The following is a 16,412-nucleotide window of genomic DNA, read 5'->3' on the forward strand; positions in this document are numbered from 1 at the left end:
CAGCTCTCATTTTAAATGTATTTAATATCTTAATTTTTTTGCCCATGCAAACATTCCAATGGGAAACAGAATTCTCTCTGTTTTAGTTAAGGAGGTAAGGAGCAGGTCACTTTGCATCAGAATTTTCAGTTTTTGTTCTGCTTTGTTTTGCAATCATTCCCAGCTCTGATTAGTTTGGCTTTGATTGCACTAACATCTAAATTGTCTCTTGGCACAGACCGATCGGATAAGAGCAAACATAAAGGCAGATTAGAGCAACCTCTCTCTCCTGCTTTTGGCTTTGCCCATACATGCTGGGAATTCTACCATTTTAAGTCATAAAGATGGTCCTGAACCTGGAAAAGCTGGGACAGAATGTGGAAAATAATCTTCCCACACCTTGGAAAGCTCTTTCCAGTTGAAGATGATAATGAATTTGGTCCAGTAGCCTTCACATGTTCATCTGTCCACGATGGCATCTTCTGAAATGGCTTCTTCTACTCAACCATTTAGCATTCATGATCCCTTTTGGGGGGTGGGGGTGGCATCTGCTCAGATGCCAAAGAATTGCATCTTTTTTGGTATCTAGTCAGATGCCCACCAGCAGAACCAAAGAATGTATCATCCCCCCAACTGCTGCAGTATCATTGGACTCCAATTCCACCAGTCCTAGCCAACATAGTCAATGATGAAGGATGACAGGCAATGTGGTCCAACCACATTTGCAAGGACACAGATTTCTGACTTTGCCATGCGTGTTTGGTGTGTGCCACCAAAGTAACAATCACACTAAGTGCTCTGGGGAGGATTTCTGGGGAGGAGGAGAGGAACTGAAGATGGCAAGGGATGGATTAAACTTCCCTTTCGGATTTGCTGTGTCTTGATGAAGATCACTCCCCTCCTGCACAGTGTGTAAAACATGTTACTTTGATTTCCCCTGGATCTGCAAGCTTTTTGTGTGCAGGGATGAGGTACGGTTCCAACCTCAGACTGATTTCTCATCTGCTGTTTGTGAAAGCCAGGCTCAAATAATGAAGGCACAGATTGCTACAGTGACTTAAAATTGGGTTTATTAACAAATCTGCTAAAGCACAATAAAACAGTTGTTGGAACAAAAAAAAAAAAAAAAATCCAGCCTGTGAATTCGCTTTTACAAACTGAAACCCTGAATGCCAGTTCCTTCCTTCAATTGGCATCAGGGCTTAGCATGTAAAAAAAGGAGCGGGCCTTGGATTGCACAATTGTGGCTGCCCTCTGACTTTTTTGACCCCAGCCCAGTGGATGCCCCAGATTGGCATCGCTTATTTAGTACCGCTGAAAGGGGCTTCTCTACCAAGGAAGGGGGAAACCACAGCAGGAAACAAAACGGCGCCCCCCCCTTTGAAGTCCACTTCCATCTCTTATTTTTAAAAAATGACCAGTCTCACTGTCCTATCAATGGGCTGACATTTTCTCTTCCAGTGGAAATGTCAGAAATGCCAATCCTCTTGTGTCTGAGGATCTTGGGTTGGCTTTGTCTGAGCCAGCTGTGTGCGGGCGCTCCGCTGTTTTCTGAATGGGCGCGGCTGGTGGCCCCGTTGAGAAAAGCTCCATATAGCAAGGTTAACCTCTCCTTGGCCAGAAGCCTTTTGAGAACTGACCTGCAGGGTCTCTGCTGTGGTCCCGCCCTGCTTGAAAAACAGCATCTCTAAGGTTTAATCCCTACCCCTACATCCACTAAGCCAAGAACACAACACAAACCGGGGAAAGCCCGGCTTTCTTAGCCAAACCGGCCCTATCTATCACTTCTAGACCACGCACAACATCTGGCCTAACACTGAGTTGTCACACTAAAGTACCCATACAAATCACAGTGGCTTCCAGGCCTGGGAACGACAAAGGCCACCTTCTCTTAGGGTTCTTCCCCAGCTCTTCTGTTCCTTGCACCAAATGCTGGGTCCACTTCAACGCAGAGCCCTTACGGCCATGTCGTGCTCTTCTCCCAAACCAAGAAAACCCACCTCACCACCTACCACTCCTCCCGGCCTCCCCTCCCCAATCCTCCCATGGGGCACAGCCTCCAGGAAAGTGGCTTGCCAGAAGCCTCTTTTTACGTGGCTCCGTCGCAGGGCCCAACGGTGAGTTTTAAGGCTCCCTGGTGGTGCAAGACCTTCAACGCTTTGAATTCCAAGGGCATGGTGTGAGGACTGGCCTGGGACATGTAGCCATATTTCAGGCTGTCGTAGTAGTGGTACTTCACAGGGTTTTGGTCTGGGCCCTGGGGAAATGGCCAGAAACCATAGAGGTAAATCCGGTTGCAGAAGCGAGTTGCCAGGGTATACATCAATAAGCCAGTGGTTGGGCGCTTGATGTACACTTTGTTTGTCAGCCAATACCTGGAAGGGAACAAAATCATATAAGAAACTGTTAACTTCCTTTGGCATGAGTCTGAGAACACTGGGGGCGGGGGGGAATGCTTCTTTACACAAGGCGACATCATTACTGCCAAAAGATTTTGCAACAGCTTGGAGAGGGAAAATCATCAGGGGCCAAAAATCAGTATCTGTAAGTTCCAGCAGACCTTAAGAAGGTCAGAGGATGTGAAGAACATCAAAACAATAGTGCTGAGTGCCAGCCACTGGGAGGAAGAGATGAAGGTGATGATGAAGGAGTGATACCTGCCGGAGTTGCCAACCAAACTTTGGGGAAGCTAGCTGCAAGCTGTCAACTGAACCCACTCACAAGCAGCTGAAACGACCTCAAAGGGAGTTATTTTCATTGTTGAGTTGATAAGACCTATTCCTAAGTAAGCCAGCATTGCGTCAATGTTAGGTTTGCTATGGTTGCTATTTATTTTGATTTTGAGGCTGCCCAACTCCTTAATGACTCTGAGTGGCTTACAGTGAGAAGAGAAAAAGCAACATATGTCAAAAGAAAACACAACCAACCAGAAGCCTAACTCAACACTCGAAGAACCAAAGCCATAACCTCCCTATCTCAAGGCCTGGGAGAACAACCAGATTTTTAATCGTTTTTGGAAAGTCATTAAGATGCAAGCAATATGGGAGCAATACAGGGGAATGTCATTCCAGGAGGCAGGGGCTGCCAACGGAGAAGGCCCACTTCCTGGGCCCTGTGAGATGACATTGTTTAATTGAAGGGACCTGAAGCACATCCACTCTGCCTGACTTCACCAGGCAGGCAGGCAGGCAGGCAGGCAGGATGATGATGATGATGATGATGATGATGATATTATATTATATATTATTATTATTATTATTATTCACAGGGAAAATTTGCAGTGCAGTCCTTATTCAACAAACCCAGTGTCTGTGACTGGGAGCTGTTTCAAAGACAGAGACACTGTTATACATGGCAAGGAGAAAATGCACACGAGAAGCTGCTAGTCTCGTGAAACAAGCTAGGGATGTAACTTTGAAAAATTGCACTATTCAAAATTCTACAAACTGGGGAATGCTAAAGAGCCATCTGGACTCCGATTTGCCTTCTCTTCATTTTCAGAAGGAAAAAGGCACCAAGGATCAGATGCTGAATACCAGCAAGGATATATGTGTGTGTGTGTGTGAACTGATTTCATCCTACTTTGGGGGTATCATAGATGACATTGAGTTTGTCTTATGTTTGTGGCATGTGATTGCACTGGTTCAACGCTCCTTCATGATTTGACACGCCTCAGTTACAGCTCTGGAGTTGAATGAGCAGTCTTTTTTATACCAAAGGCATCAATTGACATTTGCAGTCTAGCTATGTAGGCCTCTTGTAGATGAGCCTTCCCTGTCTTGGTGTCCTCCGGATGCAGAGAGACCACAGTTCCCAAAATGCCCTGCAATCAGGAACAGCAGCCATGATGGCTAAGGGGGTTAGAAGAGTTGGAGCCTAACCCATTTCAGAGGCACAGATTAGGGTAAGCTGGTCTAGGTAAATAGGTTTTTAAGAACTCCTGAACTACAGTATGCTGGAGCACACCATGACTTGTTTTCTCTGGCTGGGTTTGTACAAAATACGAAATGGGGCTGTGTAGTTGCAAGCTCAGTGTGTTGCAGGAACCAACCATTGTCTGAGCAGGTTGTCAGAATCAGGTCATCATGTTACGCTATGACTTGTAACTTTGGGTATCACAGCCATGCTTTTTAACCCAGATTTCTTCTTTTTTCTTTTTTGTAATCAGTTGCCTGATGAAAAAGTCCTTGAAAACTCCCAGGTTGCACAACCATTTGCATTAATTTGAGTGGCCCAAATAAAGATATCACCCAATCATGATTTTACATGGATTTTGGGTCCAGCCTGTCCTCCATGGACCAATACAACTTCAACTGCTTTTTCAGTATTCCTGTATTTACTGGGTCAGGCACGAGACGTTGCTAAAAATGCCTCTACTTTATTTCTAAGTTTTCTAAGAGACATTTGTGCAAGGATGTTGTATGTATCAAGCAGTGATTAGGGTGGGATCCTGAGATATATATATATTGTTGCAGAAATTTGGAAAGTGGGCATTCCATCCAAGCCTACTGAAGGGCCTTCAAATGGCCTTTCTCCACCAGCTGATAATCATGGCACAAATAGGCCTTGACCCCCTTTTTTTTTCCTGCTGGATCCCCAAGACAACGCCTTCATCCCATCCCCAACCCACGAGTGAGGCAGGCTGGGATTGTCCTCAGTTGCACCACGATCAGAATAACTTTTCCCTCATTATCTTGATACTGCACTTCACGCCAGGATGGATTTCTTCTGGCACCAGGTTAGATGGAGAACACTTCAGCTCAGCAGAGGGGAAAAGCCCAAAGTCATCGAGTTTTGTCAGCAACCAAAAGATGTAGTTGTGACAAACCAGAAGTTTAGTGGCCACAAATGGATCGGAAAGAGGCAGAGGGGCAGTTTGTGAAGCACAGCCTCCGTTCTCTTTCAGGTGATGTGCTTGAAGACTCCGATTACTCATGCCAGTTGCAGAGGGAACAAAATGTGATATTCTTCCTGTTCCATCCTTGAGTCAGCTTCAAGAAGGTTCTGCTGCCACTCCCCACCACCCTCTCCTCTTGGCTAAACACCTGGGCCCACAACAAAGGCTAATTAATTTTGCAAACCTGCAAGTGATGTGGCATCAACTCTGTGTGCCACCACTGTTGTGCAAGATTCCAGGTTTTAATGAGAGGGCTGGCGAAAGGGCATAATTATTTCCTTACTGCCAACCATTGGCTACATCATTTGGCATTGCTATTAAATGTATCGTTTGAATTGACCAAGGCAGCTGGAAAAAAAACAAGCAGACATCTGCCACTTGGTATCTCTTTTCTGTGAATTGTTCTGGTTGAGCCAAGCTTCTTCCTAAGTTGGCAAAATACTATTTGCATGAATGTGTTTATTTTGGAGTGGGTTAGTCCCTTGGATGCCAGGGGACTTGTGAAGGTCAGTCAAGCTGAAACAAGCAGGGTTCAAATTAGAAAAGAAAAGAAAACCTCCTACTTTTTTTCTGCCTACAAGCCAACGTTCAATTTGGTGAAAGGAAATCTGCTTTTGAAACTGGTTTCAAAAGAGAATGGAACTTTGGTGAAATTCTCATGCGTGAAGCAGGGTGCTATGGCACATTTAGTGATGTGGTGGCCAAGTGTAGAGAATAAGGGAAGTGTCCTTGGCAGAAATATCTACCTAGGTAACGTCTACCTAGGTAAAGAGGGCTGAAACCTTATTTAAGTCCTGGGAAACAAGATAATATTCAGAAGGGACTCAGGTAAACACCTCCCTGATTCACTGGAGTATAAGAAGACAGGGAGGTCCAGCACAATCAGACATACAAGATTCTGTTATTATAGTCTATCTCAATAGAGTGTAGTTCTAGTCTTCCTGTGGAGTTGATTTTATGATCTGATCTACCTAGTGGGGCTGACACCAGGGAGTATATGTGAATGTCCTGTCTTTCATTGTTCAATCCTCTCTCCAGCCAACTGCAGCCTCTCTGGCTGCCCACATTTCCAGCATTAAATCCCAAGGGAGGGCCCCAGGAAGGAATTTCTCCCAGAGGTTTTTTTCAAGTCGGGAATCTTCAAAATGATGGAAAGATGTGTAAGTGAAAATAGCACCAGGGTAGCTCCATCTGTCACTTCAGTAAGAAAAGAAGAAAGTTTGTGAGAAATTGCAAGGCACGTTTTGGATTCCATTATCAAGAAAGATTATGGAGCTTCAATAATCAAGTTATCCACTTATAACACAGGGAACATGTCCTTCCATTCAAGCTTGACTCCTGCTAGTCTCCTGGAGACACTTCTGCATTTTCTTGACAACAACAAGACGGTGGTTGGCCATGGTCTTCTTCTGAGATAATTTTCAATTTCCCAATCTAGCTTTAAGCCTTGAGATTTCCTGGTAGTTTCCCATCCAAATATTATCCCAGTCCAACCTTGCTTAGCTTCCTACTTAAACTATCAGTTGAGTCTCAAATCAGAGTAAGAACATTAATTCTTCAAGAGTATTAAGTGGAAGAACACATTCATTAATCTCATTTGTTTATGATACAATCATCTCTCTGCCAACATTAAAATTATCAGACTCTATTTATCATCCATCCATCCATCCATCCATCCATCCATCCATCCATCCATCCATCCATCCATTCCACTAGGCTTCAACATTTTAGCTGCAGACCAGTACGTTTTCCATGTCTCTTTGGATATGTTTATACCAAATAATCTATAATGTCCTGTATTTTCTGGGCCTTATTGTCTGCTACCTGAATTGAAAGGAAAAATTATCCTGGTTCCATGGGAGCAACAATTCTGTAATCAGTAATTAGGGTTACTTTGCATAGCTGTTAAGCTCTGCACAACCACTAGAAAACAGTAAATAGCTGGTATATTTAGCTGGCCATTTGGTGGTCATACAGATTTTGGCAGCCCAGACATGGTAGCTGTTTTAGTAATTCACTCTCAGGTTTAATCACCTCCAGACGAACAAATGCACACTCATATACACACAGAGACAGACAAGGACAAAGTGATCCATATTTTATGGCTGGTCATTTCACAGCTTATTTGAGGGAGGGTCAAAGCTTTGAACCTGTCTATGTCTTGGAGTTGTAATTAGCGCTGTACCGCACCGGCTCTTGTCTTGGTAGCTTGTTCTACTGTAAAGGAATGCAGAGATGACCTTGGAATGGAGGAACTGTTAAGGGGGGAGAAACAGCAACTCAGCCCAGGGAAAGGGGACAATGTGATAAGGAAACTTAGAATAACCCCACCTTGATTCTGTTTGCTATAAGATGGGGCAGAGAGAAACTCCTAGAGGCTTTCAAGATTCTGTTATTATATTCTACATCAACAAAAAAAGGTAGATGTAGAATCCTTGTGGTACCTGTTTCCTGACCTGGCCTTTCTGGAAGGGCTGACATCAATTCTGAAAGCCTATCAGTTGTACCATACAGAATCAAGGTGAGATTATTCTGAGCTTCCTTCTCACACTTTGCCCTGCTCCAGGAATCAATTGTCACTTTTTCCTCCCTTAACAGTTCATTCACTCCTTTTCCAATGTTATCTCTGTGTTCTTTTATCTTTCTTCTGCCTCGTTCATCACCACTGATTGGATGCATTCATATGATCTGTTTACTCAGTCATAGCAACTAACTCAGGCAACTTATCTTAAGTTGTTAGTTTTAGCTCCAAACAGTTTCTTTGGGGAGTTACGTTGATGGTAAACTTCTCTCTAGGAATTCTTCCTTAGTTGCCATTTTAGTTATGGCCACCCACAGCCAGATGAAAGGTGAAAAAAGGGCAGGAACATAAAGGTTAGGGAACTCTGTCCCTGGTGGCACTCATCCTGAGTGGGCTGCCACAGATTGTTTTGTTCCCCTCCAGAAAAGGAAGAGCACAATAAGGTCCTGAACAGCATAACATGTACAACATACTAAACTTGATTAGTGCTAGCCTTGGTGAGACTCTTGTGGCTTAGGGTGTTGTGTGAATGAAGGCCATCTGGTTGGTTTTGGGATGTATTCTGTGGGCCCAGAAAATGGGTTAGTTCAAGAAACAGACTAAGTGTGTTGCCTGAATGCAACCAGCTGGATATCCCACAGGCTGCCTGTGCACCAAGTCATTAACTGGGGAGAGGATCATCCCAGTCGTGTGAACAGGACCCATTGCCAGAACAGACAACCCCACTTTGATCATCTTCTCATAATTTGCCACAGAACATCTGGTCCATTTGCCAGGTAGAAAATGAAATGGATAGGGGGAAACCATGTCCCCCCAGCTCTTTAGAACTTAACACAGGAGACATAGAAAGATAGACAATGTGGTGGCTCCCAAGAGTTTTGGAATCAGTGGTTTCTGCAGAGGGAGAGGTCGTCAAAGCAGGCAAGATGGCAGATGTGGCATCATGATCAAGACCCACCCCTTGTATCATCATGCAAACCTGCCATTTTGTCTGTTTTGATTCCTCTTTTCCTGTGGATGCCACTTTTGGACTCAGCTCCCAGTACCCTAGATCCAAAAATGGTAACCAATAGGACTTGGAGGCTGGGTCAGGCTCCCTCTGAGGAAAGATACAGCAACTGGGCCTCTACAGTTTGGAACAGAGGAGGACCAAGGGCTAAAATTAGGCATGGCTAAGGTCATGGGGAGACAGTTTTTCTCCCTTTCTCAAGCTAGGTCACCCATTACATGCAGAGAGATTTAAGACTGACAGAGGGAAACAGCACATTGTTAAGCTGGGGAATTTGCTGGACAATTTGAAAAGGAGACTGCACAGGTTTGTGGATCAGGCTTCTTGATGGGGGTTTACTATTTCCTGAATATCAGGTCTTAAATCAGTGTCTGTGGAGGAAGTAAAAAAAAGTTGGCAGCTGAGACCATACAATCAAAGCCCCACCCCCTGCTTATGTCCATCATGGATGCATTCATGCAGTCATGGCCACCATCTTGACTTTTCTGCTCTCCCTCTGCTGACACCTCTACCTTAAATGCTGGGTGTTGGGAGCCACCATAGAAGGTTCTCATCCATCAGCCTAGAGGGACTGGGACTAGTCAGGACCCCCATCCCCAACTGGTATTCCTTCAAAGGGTGTCTACAAGAGAGGTCAAAAAAGTCAAGATAGTGGTCATGACATGTGATTGAAGCCCCACCCCACAAAAATCATGATGGTGGCCATGATTAGAGGAAGGGATGGGGCTTTAGTCTCATGGTCATGCCCATCTTGAATTTTTCACACACACACACACACACACACACACACACACACACACCATAGATGCCTCTGATTCCTTCTCTTCTGTAACTCTGCTTGAATCAAATTCGCCCATTTCATGCACACTTTTTTTCTTGATTCTGTGCATGAATATAAAGACAAAACTCCCTAAAAGCACTGCATCTCTTCCTACATCTCCTCTACTTCAGCCCAACTGGGAAGTAGGAACCATTCCAAATTTGAAATGTTGGATTCATCCTCCACTCTAAGCTAGTTTCCCCTCCTGTTTTGTTTCACCCTCTTTAGCCCCAGAACTGCTCACCCTCGTACAGCATGCAACAGTCGCAGAGATGGGTAGGCAGTGCGGACGTTGATGTGATGCTTGAGGATGAGTTCGTTGACCCACTCCACCCGTTCCTTGCCCCCTTTGGCCATGAATGCTGGGATCCAAAGGATGCTGCCATTGAGGCTATGAAGACGCTGAAGCAGCTTCTCCCTCCAGGTGTCATTCACCAGGTCCTCAAAGGCACGCTGGATGACGGAAGGGTTCATGGTGACCAGATCAGTCTTTGTTCCAACATCGTGGGTATATTCCTGCACTGGGGCTAGATTGCATCTAGAAATGGAAATGCCAAAGGTTCTTTAGAATACAGGCTCAGAGCAGGCTACACGTTACCTTCTAGACATCATCTAGAGCAGGGGAGAGAAATTCTCCTATGGTTCTTTTTCCCTAGCAATTCTTCTTTCATTCAAAGAAAAAAGGAATTTTGCAAAAATTGGATAGATTATGGCATTCTTACACTTATTTGGTTTCTAGGTGGCCACCGTCTTGAATGTCCTGCCTTCCATTCAGTGGTGTCTGCAGGCTCTTGCTGCTTTCCTCCAAATGTCAAAAGCAACATTGCAGCATTGTACCACAAGCTTTACCCCATTGGGCATGATGTTGCTTGTGCCACTCGGATGCCTCCTGCCCCAGATGCCACTGCTTCCACTGTCCAAGTCCTTCTCCATCTGTCAACCACTCCCAGTTTAAAGAAGTAAGGAAGTGCCTCCTCAAAGAGTAGCCAGTGATTAACCCCTGGAACTAAGCAGTCTAGCCAGGTGGTACCATCCAACCATCCTTGGCCAATCTCAAAAAAAGTAATCAGGGCTGGATCTGACTAGAACTTGGATGGGAGATCACCAGGGAATCCCAGGGATGTAGGCTAGACTGGGAAGTTGAAAAAATATCTCAGAAGAAAGCAATAACAAGGCACTTCCATACTGCTGCCAAAGAAAGCTACATGGATGTGTCCAAGAAGTTGAACTCAACTCAAAGGAGATTTTACTTTAACTTTATTAGAAATGAATTGGCTAAGGACAGTCACATTTCCTGGGCCTCTTATGAGCTTGCAATCATTCAAGAAAGTCTGACTGCAATTCAGTTGAAAGTGAAATGGAAAAAGGAGGAGAGGGCAGTGGCATGTGATCAAGACAGATGTGATCGTGGGAAAGAAGGCAACAAGCTGGGGAGTGCCCAGTGTGGGAGGGCTGGAAGATCCAAGCCAGATTCTACATGATGCCACCCAAGGCTTGCTTTCTTTTGGACTGGCTTCTCTGGGAACCCAATTCCAAGCTCCTCATCTCCAGCCTTTGTGTGTTGGCTATTCGGCTGCAAGGCCTCTCTGACAATGAAGGTCCCTATGTGATTATTTGCAGCAATGACAAGGAGAGAAAAGAACCAGAGAGAGGCTCTCTTCCCCTGCCCTCCCCCCACCCCAACCGTTAGCCTCATTAATGCAAGAGAGAAGCCACCAGGGAATTCTGCTGCCTGGGCCTCAAGGAGAGAGAGGGGGGAAGAAAGGAAAGGAAAGGAAAGGAAAGGAAAGGAAAGGAAAGGAAAGGAGAGGAGAGGAGAGGAGAGGAGAGGAGAGGAGAGGAGCGGAGAGGAGAGGAGAGGAGAGGAGAGGAGAGGGGAGGAGAGGAGAGGGGAGGGGAGGGGAGGGGAGGGGAGGGGAGGGAAAGAAAGAAAGAAAGAAAGAAAGAAAGAAAGAAAGAAAGAAAGAAAGAAAGAAAGAAAGAAAGAAAGAAAGAAAGATGGGAAGGAAGATGGGAAGGAAGGAAGGAAGGAAGGAAGGAAGGAAGGAAGGAAGGAAGGAAGGAAGGAAGGAAGGAAGGAAGGAAGGAAGGAAGGAAGTCCACAGAAGTGTGGGTAAGTGTTTCTATCACTACTAGTTTATCTACCTGTAGGACCCTCAAAGGGATCTGCAAAATGTGATGCAGCCTCTCCCCACATATCTCCCCAACCTCTAGAATACCTACGGTCCATGGATGAGCAAAACAAGCCTCCTTGTATTTCAACACTCATCTACTCACAGGGAGTAGCATAAAGGTTAATAAAGGGGAGGAACATAGTCCTCCCTGGCATCTCCTCTGCCTCCATATAGAAAATAAATATTTTTTCCCAGCTAGTCACTTTTTTTTTGGTAGGCTTAGTTGTAAGACTGGATTCTCACTCTGAACCCTTGTTAGGGAAGAAATCAAAGGACCATTACTTTTCCACAAATTCTTTTTGTTCATATTTAAACCACGCCTTCAGGGGAGTCTGCAGAGGGGTCATACAAGTCAAGAGGGTGGCTACCACTACATGATTGAAGCCTCACCATCTTGACTTTCTTTATTCATGCCCCCCATGGATGCCCCTGCACACTTAAAGATTTACAGGCATGCATAGTTTAACTCAGTGTTTCTCAACCTTGGCAACTTTCAGATGTGTGGACCTGAACTCCCAGAATTCCCCAGCCAGGAGGGAATAGAAGTTTAACTTCACACATCTTAAAATTGCCAGGGTTGAGAAACATTGGTTTAAATAAAGGGATAGACTTTAACTTCTGGAATTCCTCAGGCAGAATGGCTGAAAAATCTGGGGCTTGAAGGCACCATCTGGAGATGGTTGTAGAAGACCCAACTGTGAAACCAGTGCAGAATCCAACCATATGGATTCTAACCACCTAGACTCTCAGAGAAGTAAGTCCAGGGGTAAAGATGCCCTTAAACTGCTCTTTGTCACAATAGACACCCAGAGAGGTCTTCTCTCAGTTTCTTGTTTCCATCTAGTGTCAGGTCCTTGGTACCAAGCCAGAGAGAAGAACTATCCAGACTTTTGACCAGGACTGAACAATTTGTGCCTCTGGAGCCACGCACAATCTCACAAAGTTCTTGTGACCCCTCAATCCCCCTTCATTTTTGCCACTGAATTCTGACTGCACAATTCCCAAAAATCAGTGGTGGTGGTGATTTTTTCATGGAATACCCAGTGCAACAGAATACCCTAAAACAGACAGAAGCGTTTCAAAACAAAATCAGTAACTTTCCCTCTCAAATGGGGGTAGGGAGAAAAATCCCCTCCATGGACCCAGCTCCATCCACTTCACCCCACCCAGTCTGCCATGACATCTGGGGGTGGGGGACGGTGCATCAGAAAGGCCGAGATGACCGCTGCAACTGCACAAGCAAAGCCCTAGCTCTTCTTTACATGCAGTGCATGCCACACATGGGGGGGAAATGGGGTTTCAAACGAATGGTCATGGCCACCGTTGTGACTTCTTTGGCCCTGCCCCATGGACACCCCTGCCACTCTGCAACTATAGACAAAGGAGACAAAGACGGCCTCCTTCTTCGCTATCCAAAGTCTGTCCAATCCTGCCTGAAGCTGAGGACCCGCCCTGCGTTTTCCATGAGCGCTTACCTTATCACAAAGCTATGGGTGTCAATTTCCTTGCCGCAGCCGCTGTTCAGCAGGATGCCCGAATTCCCCACAATGGCACAGGTCCGATAGTGCTTGCCCTTCAGTGGAGATGTCCTCGGTAGGAGGGCATAGAGATTCTGGGAAATGTTCATGGTGCTGTCCCTGTCAAACACATAGTGGATGATGTCTCCTGGTTTCAGAGTCCCCTTGAGCACCGAGATGTCTTTCTCAGCATCCAAAAACTTCAGGATGTGTTTTCTTTCAGAAGAAGAGGAAGATAAAAACACAGAATCATCATGCTTCTGGAATACTGCCTAGTCCTTCCTTCCTTCCTTCCTTCCTTCCTTCCTTCCTTCCTTCCTTCCTTCCTTCCTTCCATCCATCCATTTCCCCCATCTCTCTGTTTCCTTCCTTCCTTCACTTTGCATACATGCAGACTTGGCTTTTGATGTTATTTCCCACCTTTTTTCTTCTATTGGAAAATGTATTTTGGTAGCTGGGGAATCCTTTTTTTTTAGATTTTGTATCCTGCCTTTCTTACTCAAGGTGGCAAACATACCTAAAACTCCTTCCTTGTTCTATTTTCCTCACAACAACAACTCTGTGAGTGAGTTGGGCTGAGAGAGTGGGACTGGCCGAAAGTCACCCAGCTGGCTTTCATGAATGAATGAATGAATGAAAATGAATTTCATTTATTTTGAAAGTTGCTACAAGAATTTTGAAATGACAATTTCGCCTGGAATAACAAGGCGAAGAACGAAGCTAACATTAACCGCCATAAGTCTATCACAGATAGCACCCAGATCAGATCCCAGATTAGTAAGCAAAGCTGGGGAGGGGGTGGGGGGACCAAAAAAGACAGCAAAAACGAAAACAGAAGAGGGCAATGGAAAATTATGTCTGTGTTCCTGACAAACTACACGGATGTGTATTCACCAGGCATTCAGCTCAACTCAGAGGCCAGTTCTGTAATGCTAATACTTCTTGGCATGCATAATCTATGTGCACTTCATGCAAAAATCATTTCACTAGCTCTGACAACAAGGTTTCCTAGCCTGGAGCCATCCAACTGTTTGAGGGACTCCAACTTATCCAAACAGGAGGGTACAAAAAGAAGAAAGTAATCCATTTGCACTTGCAGATGGTTTCTTTTTATATATTCCAAGATATGAATCTTAGGGACTATGTGAATATAAACATTTCTCCTCTTTTGAGAGCAGGGGGAAGACTGAGAAATCTCTGCTCAGGAGTTCTGGAAATTGGAGCCTTAAGGGGTGGGGGTGGAGGTCCAAAAAGTCAAGATGGCAGCTACGTTTATGCTACAAGCACCAGGTTGGAGAAGGGGGATTTTGGCTTGGAAACTGAGCTCTCTGCTTTTTTAAAATAACTGCACCATATACTGGCTTTTCTCCAGGAGCTTTTCAAGCAATTTTATTCTGTTTGTTTTCAAAATCAGTTGGGTTAGGCAGCTGCATATGGGGACATTTGTCAAGAGGGAGATTCGAAACACGTCTATCATTTGGAAGGCCCAAACTCACCCCATGAATTGACAGTGGATTTGACCCCTGGTTGTTCCACTCCTAGTCCACCACCTAACTAGCACCCACCTTGGCTTTTGTATCTGCTGAAGGTTGCCAGCATCTGTCACCGTGGCTGAGATTTGTCCCTGTGGGCCATTCCCCATACCTGATGGTCAGTGACAGCGTCTGATTGTGTATCCACTGGGGTGGAACTGTCTTGTCACGGTGCTTAATGCTTTCATGACTTTGCTCAACCACAGCTGGAGATGAAGAACCATTTACTATCATGTCGGTTCTGGAGAGAAAAAGGAGAGCAAGGGAGGGAGAGAAAGAGAGAGAGAGAAAAAGTAGGATTTATTAGTAGCGTTCCCAATATCCATCTGATTGCTCGCCTATGCCAGCCAGCCTGTAATCCCTGAGAAGTGAGCTCATTGAAGCTATCAGAGTTAGAAATTGGCTTGGTTCTCCCATTCGTGTTTCTCTTTCAATGGCAGGCAACCAAACACCATTGTGGTGGGTTCTTGTTGGTGTCATTTGGGAGGAGTGAATCGATCAGTCTTGATTTCTCCCCATTTTACCTCTTTTTGAACCTTTCAATTCAGTTTCTCACTTCCGTGTCTATGCCCTTTATTGCACTACAATTTAGTTGCAATTTGGTATGTGTTTTCTTGAAGAGGTTTAGTTTGTTTGCAAGTTAATGCACACAGCTTGTGCAAGCAGTTTCCCCCAAGGCATTTTTTGAACATTATTTTCACAGATACATGCAGAAGCCCAGATTTATCATTATAAGAGTAAAAATAACATTTGCATATTTAAATTGGTAACTTTTGGTTTATATATTAGTTTGAAAATGTGAAATTAAATGCAGACTTCATATATTTCTTCCCACACCTTGCTTCCAATAGGCTACATTTTCCAGGGGTCTCTTCACCCACTCACCTCTTCTGTCAAGCATGAAAAAACAATCAAACCTATGCATTGGACGATGCCCGTCTTACCCAACCTGACATCCTCTATATTTGCAACTCTGGCCCATGCTGATCTAGAGTTATAATGCTAACAAATCTGGGAAGCATCGTCCAATGCAAACCAAGAGACTTTGGCAACAATGCACAGAGCACAATTATCTGCACATGAGGTTCTTCTACATGAGCAGCTTTTTCATTTCCCAACTCTTCTGAGTTCAGTTTAAACTGCATCTGAGGATGACCCAGGCTACTCCTGATTATCTGGACCCCAGGATGCAAGCATGAGTCTGTTTTCATATCTAGGAGTGTAGAACTTACAGAGAGTCACCAGCCACCAGCCCTTTCTGCCCAGCAGCTGAGCTTAGAGAACTGTCCGCCAATCAGTGCTGATTTTCTGACCGGTAACTGAATGCCACTCCTTCAGGTCAATGACTCAACATATGCCTTTCCCCTTTTTCATTTTAATAAAAGAGAATATATTGCTAACACCCTCCAGTGTTTAGGACGTGGCCATGATGGCAACCGGCAAGTCTCCACTGCCTTCAAATCGTCTAATGAGGGCATGCTGACAGCTTTCTTTTGGGGCTCCTTTGCCAGCATGCTGCTACAACAGATTTTCAGAGGTGGGAGGCAGGCAAACCATAAAACTCCTCCCAAGGGCAAGGGAACAATACATTGCAGTCTCTGAAGTAGCATCGGTTGCTTTGAAGCACCTTCAACATTGTGGCTGTAACACAACTGGAACAGGGCTACATCGAAATTGCTCACGATGCAAGTCCCCACTGACAACAGAGGGGGGCAAATCTTGCTCAAGGTTTCAGCTTGGAAAAGTTGTGGAAGCCCAGTGGCAGGCCTCTGATTCTTTGATGATTTCTTTGTAATTGAAACAACATTTCATGTAGCGGAACAAGCAGGGAGTATCTATCTATCTGCCGATAGATAATGCTTCTGGACCTCTAAATAAGTAGCCAAATCTTTGGCTGCCTACTAGGCCCATTCCAGTTTGGTTTTTGGCTTATTCTTGGGAATGATCTATTTTTGTCACCTAG

The 16,412-nt window shown here is 44.9% G+C and overlaps 1 protein-coding gene across 2 annotated transcripts in view; it reads right to left on the reverse strand.

Annotated features, from left to right (window-relative positions):
• Nucleotides 1-1,036: 1,036 nt before the first annotated feature.
• The window catches only part of ST8SIA2 (ST8 alpha-N-acetyl-neuraminide alpha-2,8-sialyltransferase 2), a 34,778-nt gene continuing 19,402 nt past the window's right edge, over nucleotides 1,037-16,412 (reverse strand). The window contains exons 3-6 of one of the 2 annotated variants that reach the window (XM_088136433.1): nucleotides 14,562-14,690; nucleotides 12,876-13,133; nucleotides 9,471-9,764; nucleotides 1,037-2,354 (exon numbers count right to left, since the gene is read on the reverse strand). In XM_088136433.1, coding sequence (XP_087992559.1) covers nucleotides 2,069-2,354; nucleotides 9,471-9,764; nucleotides 12,876-13,133; nucleotides 14,562-14,690 — 967 coding nt within the window. In that variant the 3' untranslated portion in view covers nucleotides 1,037-2,068. Of the gene's footprint in view, nucleotides 2,355-9,470; nucleotides 9,765-12,875; nucleotides 13,134-14,482; nucleotides 14,691-16,412 lie in introns of those variants that run through there. The other variant, XM_088136434.1, reaches the window with a different exon arrangement.

Source organism: Python bivittatus, unplaced genomic scaffold (assembly GCF_059951505.1).
Source record: "Python bivittatus isolate LINGU-HERP-01145 unplaced genomic scaffold, Pbiv_v1 ctg000140_np1212, whole genome shotgun sequence".
Taxonomy (NCBI): Eukaryota; Metazoa; Chordata; class Lepidosauria; order Squamata; family Pythonidae; genus Python; species Python bivittatus.